The sequence below is a fragment of the Motacilla alba genome, chromosome 1A, assembly GCF_015832195.1.
Source record: "Motacilla alba alba isolate MOTALB_02 chromosome 1A, Motacilla_alba_V1.0_pri, whole genome shotgun sequence".
NCBI lineage: Eukaryota > Metazoa > Chordata > Aves > Passeriformes > Motacillidae > Motacilla > Motacilla alba.
In genome coordinates this window covers 6,577,604-6,590,082 of record NC_052031.1, presented here as the reverse complement: position 1 = coordinate 6,590,082, position 12,479 = coordinate 6,577,604, and the positions used below count along the sequence as shown (strand labels likewise).

Here is a 12,479-nt window from a genome sequence, read left to right as displayed (position 1 = left end):
TGGCCATGGCTGGAAAAATAGAGCGATGGAGTATGCATGATTCACTCTGGCACTCACACAAACATGCAGATCAGTTGGCTGGCAGCTCGGCTCCTCTGTTCGCAGAACGTCGCTCCTGAAATGTGTCATTTTGTTTTGGCAGCCGCAGCGTCCGAGCCCACAGACAGGAGATAAAATCTCCCACCTTCCATGTACTTCACATGGGAGCCACTGACCTTATGCTGCACTGAATATTGGATTAATGCTCCCGACAGCTTTTTAGTCCAGACACACAGAAGGACTGACAGAAGTTGGGGTTTCACACTAAGAGCCCAGCCCAGAAATCTCCCCTCTCAGACTCTCTCTGCTGACACAAAAGTGGACAGGAAAGCAACTGCAGGTAGAACTGTTTGTTCAAAAGTATTTTCAATAAGGGCTGTTTCACAGCAAATAAATATTGATACAGATAATAATTCTTGTGACAGAAGGAAAGCAGCAGAGGTGAGAGGGGACCCATAGCTTTTAGTCCCTGGATTCATGTTTTCATCACCAGTATTCCATGCTCAGACTTTTAATCCTGACTGCAAAAAATGCTCCTCTAAACATTACTTCAACACACAGCACCATTCGAACCCTCTCCCATATTGATTCTGCCAGATCTGAATGATTTGGCAGGACTGGCAGGGGAATGAGCCCTCACCAGAGATGCCTGAGGGTACAAAGTATGTGGGACACTGTGGGCATTAATCCTGGACACGCCAGCACAATCTCTGACTGTTCCTAAACACCACATACAAGGGCATGAGCAGCTCATCTGAGAGCAGCCAGACACTGCAGGGAGTATATTCAGGATTTCCTACCAGACCTCAATTTGATACACAACTAGGGGAAATCAAGAAGAGCTGTCACATTTCACAACACTTGGCAGAGGTCTGCTAGAAAGCACACAGCTTGTCAGGAGGAAAACAAAATTCTAATGATTGAAGATGGGAGGAGAAAGTCCAGCGTAAGACAAGAGATCCTTCCCTGAAGGATCTCAAGGAGTTTGTCTGCATTTTAGCCAGGCAGGGTGTCTTTGGGACTTTTATCCCATCAGAATTTAAGCACCCTGAAAAGACACAATGCAAAACCAGACAGGGAGACTCGGATCAACACCTGTGCATATTAATATTTGCTTTGCATCCACATGTGCATATTTCTATTTGCTTTGCGTCCATCCTTTGTGTCTCTACACCTTCCCCTTGGGGAACAGGGACCAGCTGGTGCTGCCAGGCATCCTCTGTGCACATCCTCCAGATGAGGTGGCTCAGTGCATGGTACATTTAAGGCTGTGGCACCTCACAGCTCTGCAGGGAAGCCCAGGGCTCTGGGGTCCCACCCATTCATTAGACAACACAAGAACTAGCCATTCCCACTCAGTGTTAAGCTACAAGAAACAAAAGCAAGGGCACTTAGATGGAGCTTAGCAACAGCTGCTCAGGATCCATTCAACCGCTCTCAAATCTATTTTTACTGACAGCTTTTGAAGCAGGGAATTCATTAAACAGAGAAACAGGTTGATATCCGTTCTCCTCAGCTGTAGGCAGAATTTAGTTTGTTATTTTCTAATTGTTTCCTTGGTGGCACATACAAATTCAATACTGCATCTGCAAGCAAGGAGGTCTATTTTCAGAATGAAGACAATGACAGGCAAAGTTTGTATTAGCAACAGCTAAGTAGAAGACACCAGGAGATAAAAAAAGGGACATTCTCTTTTAAGGTCCTAAAGTACATAGGACAAGAGATTGAGTAGATCTAATTGCATGAAATTAAGGCATTTTCTGCCCACTCACTCTCCTGCTCTTGCAGCTGGAATAGCACAGCCTGGGTGTTGCCTCCTGATTTCTCAGGAAGTTGTTTGCAGGGAACAGAAATGTTTCACATGCAGAAGCAAGAAAAAAAACCTGAAAGCTTTCTCTGCTCTACCAGCTCAGGATCAAGGCTGATGCAAGGCAGTTCTTACTGCACGTGGATATTGTCCCTCTTACAGCCCACACGAGTATCAGGGGACAAACCCATCAACACAGAGGCTTTCAAGCTGTGGTTATTGCCATTATTGCCTGGTTACAGATGTGGCAATGGTTGAGTTTTATGACAGGTTCTCAATAACACCTCGCAGCAAGACAACGTGTTGCTTTTGTCACTGGGTTTACCTCCTACTGACCCAAAGTGGGCTCAGCAATAGGAAGGCACTGCTACAAATAGCTGTAGCTGTTTGGAGCCCCATTTATTTCTCTCCACTAAAAAGGATCCCCTCTGCCTACTGAGATGTCTGAATTTGCCCTTGAGCCAGCTCCTTTGACTTAGGCTGGCTGAGCTCTTTATCCAGTTAGTTTTTAGGATCTGTTTTGTCACGTGGTGCCCAGATGATCAGCCATCACCTCTGACACGACCAAGCACTGGGGCAAGAAGTCCCACTTGGGACAGAAGTGCAGCAGGAATAAGAGTGTCCCAGTCCACTGTAGAGTAGTTCTGTATAACTGTGCTACCTTTAATGAGAAGGTACTTCTAGAAGTTTAAAACACACTACATGAACCATGAACTACATGGCTGCTAAAGTAACCAATCTCCTTCTGTTTCCCAGAATGAAAGTCAGGGGTGATAAGTTCGGATCCAAATGTCTCAAGTCAGGTGAGATGAATCCCACCTTCAGGGCATAAGATGAGGAGGAGGTAAGGATCAAGCTACAGATCTAATAGATCTGTAGATCTAATAACTGCAATGAATTCATAGCAGTTGTGAAATTCCTTTTTCTTACCCATGTATTCCAGCCAAAGTAAGGAAAAAAAACCCCACATCTCCCTTCCAGAAGCACAGAGGTACCACCCCTCTTTATGGCACAGGTTAACACAATCTTCTGTGACAATCTATGGCATGTCATCATTTTGGAGCCATTAGTAAACAGACTGTTTAAGAATTTAAAAATTATAACCCTGCTCCTGCTCTCCTCAAATACTGTGACACAACTGCTGACATTCTTAGTGGATAAAGTCTCTTTATGGCATTGTAGACTTACTCTAGCCTCACTCCTTTCCCATTTTGCAGTTATCTGGCTGCATTAATATGAAAGAAGAGCATTTCTCAAAACATTTTCCCACCATTTAAATTTGCACAATCTTGTCTGCCTGTGATGGGCTGAACAACTTTTCAGTCACATTTGTCAATCACTGTTCCTCAAATGCAAGAGTTTAACTGAAGCAAAGGGGCAGAAATGAAGGTCTGGTACTCACTTTCTCAGCACTGCAATTTCATTCTCTATGCTGCTTTCCTTTCCCTTCAGTGCCTTCTTGGGAATGCATTTGACTGCAAAGAGTTTCCCACTCGCCCTCTCTTCAGCCAAAACAACTTCGGAGAATGCACCCCTGAAAAAAAAAGAAGAAAAGCCCTGGATTAAAGTGGTGTTTTTTCTTTGAAACCTGTTAACTGAAACACAACCATTGAACGTAGTTCTTCTGGTGTCCTTTGGAAGCTGCTCTTGTTAAACACAGAAATGACATTACAAACATCTTTCTTTGCCTTTACAAACATATGGAGACATTCACACTCATGCAGTGCATTAAAGGCTTACCAAACACAACCATTTTAATAAAGAACCATAATCCAGTAGAGATATGAGCAAAGCTTGAAAATGAGAAAGTACAATTTCTGACCACAGGGGCATGGGCCATAGCTCGGCTGCTGACTTGGTGGATGAGGTACTTTTCCCCTCTCTGAGATTTTTGGAGGTTTAATTCACAAAGCAGCCCAATGTCCCCAGGACTAAGTGACACACCTAAGTGTCAGGAGTGCTCCTGGTTCCTCAGTCACCACAAGAGGTCAGGGCCCCCACTCTGGTCCTCCCTGGGCTGCCCAGGGCTTCTCCTCACCATTGGATCAACCCTGACTCAGACTGCATCAGAAGAGTTATTCCACAACACAAACTGATGTGTAACCACTAAAGCCAAAGAATTGGATTAAATCACAAGTCTAAACATTGGCCTTAGTAGCAGCCTCCCTATGGTTACCCCAAGAGGGTTACACAAATAAAGAAACATCATCACAGCAGCCAATTGCCAAGAATGGGCAGTGCCTCTCCTTCATTGGCTGATTTCATAACAGTGTATTATTTCTTGCACTGTCAGTGCTTCCTCCCAAGCCTCTGGACCTAACCAAGAACAGGCCAGGAAAACGTCACAGTCAGTCCTATAGACACATTTTTTTGGTTCCCAGATTTTTGGAGCATTTGAGCATTGTTCAAACTCTGCTACTGTGGACAGGCTTTGCAGTGGTACATTAGCACCATCCTTATGTTCTGGAACTTGTTACTGGTTTAGCAGCAAGGTACTGGGCCAGAGAGAGCATTGACCTGATAAGGAACAGCAAATAATTTTTCCTACTCACCAAAACCTCCTCCTGAAGCACCCACTTTGTCCCAGAGAGATCAGATCCAAGGACTTGTCTAACCCAATGACAGCTGAAGGACCAGGGTGAGCAATCTGGTCTAATAGAAGGAGTCCCCTGCCCATGGCAGGGGTTTGGAACTATATGATCCTTACATTTCCTGGCAACCCAAACCATTCCTTGATTCTACGATTCCATGATTCTGTGAAGGTTTGTGTTTGATTTATAAGAAATAAAAGTAGTCTTTCCTTTATTATTTCCCCTCACTAGCAGATATTCTGCTCTCCTACCCAGGTAGCTCTGACAAATGCTCAGGAGGGTGCTGAGCAAACCCAACCAAGCTCCAGCCTGCTCTTAAAAGGTTAATGTTTGGTCACAGCCTCATCTGGCTGTGACCACCAACTTTCTCTGGCTTTCATTCCTGACGACTGCTGCTTATCTAGATGTTTTGTGGATAAACAAAAGAATTTCCTTTCCTGGACAGGCTCCTCCTTTTTAAGTCATGCACTTGGATGACACAACCAGGCTGCTGTGACCTCACCAACAGCTCCTGAGTTGCAAAACAGCCACATGAATCATGAAGTGGATGAGCAAAAGGAAGAGGCTGCTGCTCTGGAAACAAAGTACCTGTTCACCCAGAAATGCTTTTGTAGCCAGCAGATAGGGAAATAGTGGTAGTGAAATTGAGGTAAAAGACTTTTGCATGCTGTTACATGGCAGATGTTTGACAGCTTGTCCACATGGGGCAGTGATCCTCTGAATCAAGAAATGTTTTGCCTCATTTTTACTAAAAAGGACAGACTGTGGCTACATTTATGCCACTTGGAGTAGCAGAACAATTCCCTCTTTTCTGCTTTGTGTGTAATCCACCACAGCATGTCAGAGCATCATAGGCTCCAATTTAGGGTCCTCACAACTGATCCAACTGGTTTGCACAAACAAGCCACCCAGAGTGTTTTTAATTGTGTTATTTTCTTTCCTGTTATCGACAGCCCTAGCCATTCAATTTACCAAATAAGGTTTTCATCCTGACCCTCATGCTTGGGACAGCCAGACCAGAGCTGCAATAAAACCCTTTTACTGGAAAGCTCTGAGACCTCTGGGTGCTCACCAGCTTTGGTTGCAGACCAGAGCACCCAGAAACTCACAGGGCTGCTCCCAGCTGTATTTCATGAACCCCTCAGGTCCCATCTGCTTTAGCTTTCAGCACAGCGCTTCGCTCCAGCTGTGTCTTGAACAGGCTCTTTGCCTTCAGGTAAATGGTGTTAGGAGCTGCAATATCCCACCAGTCCTTTACTGATCACACAGCTCTCCCAGCGTTTATGATATTATAAAAATACAGGGAGCTCCCATCCCAATCTGCATTTTATTGCTGAGCTCAGGCAACAAAACAGAGGAAATCCCTTTATTTCCCCTCTACAGAATATAGTTAACTTGGTGAAGCACCTCATTTTCAGCTGGCTCAATCATTTCTCTGGATTTCTTCCTCCACTTATCAGGACAGGCATGGTTTCCCTGGTTGGAAAGAGCCTCTGTGAATTTAAATGAAATTTTTTTGTGGAGCTCTGCAATACTCACGAAACCCAATTCCCTCTCTCCTTAACAACCTTTCTCATTACAGCATGAAATAACCTGAAGCTCAGCTGAAGTGCTTGGTCCCATGTCAACCCTGGGCACAGACAGGGTGCTTTTTCACATTGATTTTATATGAGGCCATGGCATGAAATTGCTAATGCTGGGAAGAGCAATGGGCAATGGGAGGGGGAGAGCTGGGATGGATCTGCTGGGAAGACAGGAGGGAGATGTGAGGAGGCAGAAGTGAAGCAGTCTGCATTATTCTGTGCACTACATGCACTCCTGTGATCACAGAGCAAGGGAGGGGGGCAAAGCAACGAGTCAGTGCACAAAAGAAAGAGAAGTGACGTGCTGGAAGGAAAGAGAAGGAAGGGAACAGTGCAGAGCAGGATCAGAGTGTTAAACAGAGACTCAGCAATATGGGGCAAGGGGAAAGAAAGGGTGGAAGGGAGCACCAGCAAGGGAGAGGCAGCAAAGATACTCCTGGAGTCTGCTGGAGTCAGGGACGAGTCGAAATACTGAATAGATGGGCAAGCAATTATCATAGTTTCAAACATGCAGCTGAATTCATCCACCCTTAATGACACAGTCCAGCCTCCACTAAACCCCTCTTGACTCAGGCATGAATAGGTAAATAGAGAGAAAGTCAGAAAGACGAGGATGCTCATTTTCTTGCTAACAGCAATATATCCTACAGCAAATCCCCACCTCCTCAAAAAAGTTCCCCGGAACTACCAGCTCAGCAGGCTTGCTAAAGATTTTTTCTCCCCAAAAGGAATTAATACTGCCTTTAAAATCACTATATTAATGACAAAAGCAATTCATTTCTAAGAATTAATTACAATTCTTTATTGAGATTTAAAATGTAATTGTGTACAAAGTTTTAGGTAGAAGTTTGGGGTAAGAAAATATTGCATTTTACACCATCAACATGACAGGACTTTTATGAAAAGGCCTTGGCTTCCATTAAATACCATCAAGGAGTGTTGTATGACAAAAATGAAAAAAACCAAATATCACACTGTGATACAGATTTTTTTTTATTAAATGGGACACGAGGTTAACTAGTTAAAAATTATGATTGTAAATGTGTCTGTAATGGTTGGGATGCACCATTCCCTTCAGTTGGGAAGGAGGCAATTGCAACCTTTCCAACATGCCCAGGGACAAACATGCCCTTCGCCTCTCTGAAGAGGAGCTTCCAAATCCTTCAAGAATTTTCCCTGTCCTGCCTGTAGATGATAGCAAACCAGCAAAAAAGTATCATGGCTTTGAGGAAATAGGACAGTGGTGGAAATGGGTAAGCAAGAAAATTCTGCAAAATGAAACCCCTTTTAGCTGCCAAAATCCATGTGCGGCATCAACCTATTTTTGAAGGTTTTGACCATATTATCATTTACCCTGGAGGAACTGCTCTTTTCAAACTTCTAATTAAGGCATGGAACAATTTCATTATTTAGATCACTTCCGTATGAATTAGGAACAATGTAAGGAAAAGAAAAAGATGGTAAAGGACTTGATGAGTGACATTGAGATAATTGCAGATTCTAGAGGTGCTTGAGATGTTTGGAGTCCTCACCCCTTTGCAAACACCTGGACTGTGCAGTATCCTATGAGATGCCAATTTTTTAAAGTTTTTATTCATTTAAATTCTTTCTCATGCATTATTTTTCTTTTATATAAATTTAAATATTATAATTTCAAGATTAACATTGAAATGTGAACATTATTCATACCCAAACAGACTGGATTTTCTATGAGAAAGCAGTGGCTGCGAGGCTAGGCTATCCTGCAGATCAAAGCAAAATAAAGAACAAGTAAGTTTTTCCTTCTTCTGTTGGAATTGTAACTTATTATGAATATTTAATTTCTGAAATACAATGAACAGCATATACCGTGACAGCAAATCTGTTCTCATTCAACAAAAAAAATTGCTGTGACAAAAATACTGACAAAATGAAGACAAAGCTGATGGAGGGATAGAACTTCATTTTTTCCATTCAGCCTCCATGTTAAGCAGTTTTCCACTGCATTAGCAGGTGCTCTGCCACACTAAGTCAATAGACATAGCCAGGAAACAGATTTCACATCTTCAGGCTGTATATAGGTAATGTTCTTAATTATTATACAATTGGCTTCCCATGTGTACTTTGCCCTGGCCAAACCAGGGGGAAAAAAAAGTGAGCACTCATCATGTGAAAAATATACTCTGTCCATCCATCCTGAGACAGACAGTCTGACTGAATCAAAGGGAGACAAATCAAACTAAAGGTCATTTTCATAGTGTGGCTTTGGTAACCACACTCAAATTCTGCTCTTTGACTCTCCAAAGAAAGGTGACTTTGGACTGCACCACAAACAGAGGGGAAAAATGTCTTTGTTAGCATTTTCACAGCTTCTTCCATGGGCCTCAAGGAGTTAACTGCAGGATGAGCTCAGGTTCTGTGTAACACATCATGGGGGGTTCTGGTCCTGCAGACCACTTCTCTACTAAGCCATTTTTCTGCACAACTCATGTTCTCTCTTTTGGCTTTTTTTTTTCTTTTTTTTTTCTTTTTTTTTCTATTCAGTTGTTTTTGTAAACACCTCCTCACTCTCCTCACACATCATCCAGGTGCATCCCAACACAAACCCAACTAAAGCTGGAAATAAAGATTTTTATTCCAAAGTCATGTCCACCAGTGTTCTGACAGCTGCATGAAAATGAATTTACAATTCAATTCAGTAGTTTGGTGATGTCTGAATGCAAAGTTAACAACAAAGAAGTGTGGAGAGGGTTTTAGCCAGCTGAGAGGAAAGGAAAAGGACTTTGGGACTGTACTACACATGGTACAGAAACCAAATTCTCTACATATTCCCAAGAACTGAATATAAATTCATGCAAAAAGCTGACTAATCTGATGGCAGCCATCTATGGTTTAGAGCACAAATACTTTTTCTAGCTATTTTCATTCATCAAACACACAGTTCCAACCCTGCAGCCCCTTCTATGGCAATGCTTCCTCTGCCTGGGCAAGAGCACAACAACTGGGATCACTGTATTAACACTGGTATTTTTAGCCTCCCTACTCATTTAATTTCCACTAAGCCTCCCCGCCAGGACTGAAAATGCTGTTTCCTACCTTGGGGCCCCACAAGTGCCTGCTCTTAAAACCAGACATGGCCCTGCCCTGGGCAGTGTCTGACCCCAGTTCCCCTCTCCAGGGCTGATCCCAATCCCTGCCTGCAGTGATGATCCCATGCAGGTGCCTGATGCTGCAGGCTGGGGCTGCTGTTAACCCACCACAGGTGATGAACAGCACTTCCCACTGTGCCAAAATGCTGTTGCTGTATCCTGATGGACACTCCAACAATGGCAAGAGGCACAGATACTCTTTGCTGGGCCTTCCTGCAGCAAGAAGCTCCTTTCTGGAGCACTCAAGCTTTGCCTGTGCCCTGAGCTATTGCCCCATACCCATTCCCTTTCTGGAGCACTGGCACTTTTCCCTGTGCCCTGAGCCATTGCCCCATGCCCATTCCCTTTCTGGAGCACTCAAGCTTTCCCTGTGCCCTGAGCCATTGCCCCATGCCCATTCCCTTTCTGGATCACTGGCACTTTTCCCTGTACCCTGAGCCATTGCCCCATGCCCATTCCCTTTCTGGATCACTGGTACCTTTCCCTGTACCCTGAGCCATTGCCCCATGCCCATTCCCTTTCTGGAGCACTCAAGCTTTGCCTGTGCCCTGAGCCATTGCCCCATGCCCATTCCCTCAGCATTTTGTCTTGTCCAAGGTATCCTAAAACCACTGTGGGCTTGCAATGAGCAGCCACGGTGTGAAAGGTCCCTCGAGTCACCATGCCCAGGGCTGGGCAGCACAAAATCCCCAACTCCAGACTTTTCTTTCCAGCCATTCTGCTGCTTCTCTTTTAACAAAATGTTTGGGAGGAAGTAACCCCATCAACACCCTTATATCTGCTGGGCCATGACAAAAGGAGAGCCACCCATATCACACTCTAGGTAGAGCTTCTTTGTTCACCTCCTTTTAAACTAGTTGGGTTTCCACTTACCATTTCAGTCTGCAACAGAATGAGCAGCACAAAGCTTTCATCTTGTGTAGTCACCAAGAGTTTTCCTGTTTGTTTGGATTTAACTTCTGGATTTCGTGGGTACTATTGTCTACAGTTACAACAGCTTAGTGTTTTGACAGTTTTTGTCACCAGAGTCAGCTGCAAGAATTTAATGCCCATTTAAGGCTTATAATTTCTCCTAGTTTAGCTGCTCAATATTTAATAATCTCAGGGAAAGAAAAAAAAAAAAAAGAGCCCGCCCACTGAAAGAACTGGGATTAAGATGGGAAATCCATGTCAGCTACTTAAAGGAAAGCTACTTAGAGGAAAGAGACTTCTATGATGCCAGAAAACACAGATTTAAAGTTGTACATCATAAAACATGAATTTATGACTGTATAGTCAAAGTGGTTTCCTTCACAACCCTAGACCCCCTTCACCAGAAGGCAACAACCCCCTTAGAGGGCAACAGTGATTTTCACTCAAGGAAAACATCCCTGGAAATGATGTGAACCATTCTGTAGCTGGGATTAATTCTTTACTCCAGGATGAATTCCAAGGTCACAGCAGGGCATGGCACACTCCACCAGCACCTCTTGTCACTCCAGCTCACACAGCAGCAGGGTGAAGGCACCAAAACACACAACCAAAGAGACTTCCAGTCAGGAAAAGCCACCAGGTGCAGAGCAGAACAAGGCATGCAGGCTCCAGTGCCATAAAATTTGGGTTCAAAGATGAATGAACCACACAAGGCACAGAAATTAAGCCAAAAAGGAAAGTTTCTGAAGAACCTCCTCCCTTACTAAGATGAACTAATTTGTTTGAGCTGCCTGGTGTATGCTAATTTAATAGGATGCTATGCAGTCTGTTGTGAGACAGTGATGCATGGATGCTAAAAAGGGAAACTGGCCCAGCTCAGATCCCCAGTCATGTTTGTTATTACAGTCATTTTCTTTCCTGAACTGTTTGCTCCTTTCTGATTAATCCTGACCCCTATTAGAAAGGGAAGTATTGTCTTTAAAGGCCTATTACATTAATATTACATCCTCCGTGGCAGTCACAGTAAAGCTATCAAGAAAAACATACAATTCTCTGTGCTAAGATCTTCCTTCCATTATACTCTTCACAAATGAGCTGTTAAGCAGGTTTTTTTTCCCCCACTGATGATCACTTTCCTTCCAAAGTGAATATTTAAGTACCTTTTTTCCACTTTCATCTTATGAGTCAAAAGGAGCTCATCGTCTCACAGGATTTATCTGATGGCAGCATTCTCACAAGAAAATAACCTTTTTTCTTCTAGGAATGACCTCAAACCTTTCTAGAGGCATAAGTGATCTCCATAATTTTTTTTTTCAAAGCATTTCCCTATTCTAACACTGACATATGCAGGGCCTATTATTTCTGGAGATCTTATCTGGCCATATTAAATAGATTACACCAATTTGAAAAAGCCTGGTTCTTCTTTTTCCACATGGAAACTCAAGAAAAGATCTGTCCCACTGTGGCATTCTCCAAGAGGCTTAACCAATTACAGAACAAGTAGATGATATTGTGGCAAAGCAAAGCAAGGCAGGCACTGTAGTTTTGCTTCCAACAATTCCTACATTCCTTCTACAGAGGTCTGCAGCGAAGGTGGAACTATCCACTGCTTAAAGATCAAATAACTTTGCAGCTGTGACTAATCCATGGGAAACTCCCACTTAGCCAAGAGTTTCACCTAAAGGTGTCTGGAACTTCACAAATCCAAGATTCAAAAGTCTGCACAGCACCTCATTCATTCAAGTGGCATTCCTTTCTCTATGAAATAAAGCCACAGTGTCAGTTCTGGTAGCCTTCCCCAGTGATCAGAGCAAAGGATTGTATCACTTGAGCTGTGATTTTCAAACACCAAGCCTGCCTTTCTTGAACTGCACTGCCCATTCCACAGGTGAGGGCCTTGAGGAACAGGAACTCCATGGGCTGACGTGGTACCTGGGGACATGGTTTGCTGGTGAAGATGGCAGTGTTAACAGCTGGACTCAGTGGTCTTGGAGGTCTTTTCCAACTTTAACAACTCTGTGACTGTTATTTAATTTAATTACTTAAAAGCTGGGAGCTTTCCATCATCTAAAAGTGCACGTTCCTGTTGTACTTTGAAAAGCATCTCCAGCAGATGCTTATGTCCTACCCAAAATTAATGACAGCACACTGTGTGTGTGTAGGTTCCTTAAACCCTGTCAGCCAAAACCTCCTGTTCCATCTGCTGCATGACTTTGGTCACAGAGATCACCTGAGATGCCCAGACATTAGTGCAGGTGATCAGAGCATGGTTCCTGCCTATTCTAAGGGCAAAATTAGATTAGATAACTGCACCATGAAACCAGTGCACATCTCCCAGCATCTGCCTTTTCCACTGTAATCCTCCAGATCCAATGTGGAGCCCCAGAGAGGAAGCACCTCCATGAATGTGATGAGCAGC

General features: G+C 43.6%; 1 protein-coding gene across 3 annotated transcripts in view; it reads right to left on the bottom strand.

Annotated features, from left to right (window-relative positions):
- The window catches only part of CAMK1D (calcium/calmodulin dependent protein kinase ID), a 210,869-nt gene that overhangs the window by 116,497 nt on the left and 81,893 nt on the right, over window positions 1–12,479 (bottom strand). For all 3 annotated transcript variants that reach the window (XM_038155600.1, XM_038155601.1, XM_038155603.1), the window contains exon 2: window positions 3,249–3,380. In XM_038155600.1, the coding sequence (XP_038011528.1) occupies window positions 3,249–3,380 (132 nt within the window). The remainder of the gene's footprint in view (window positions 1–3,248; window positions 3,381–12,479) is intronic.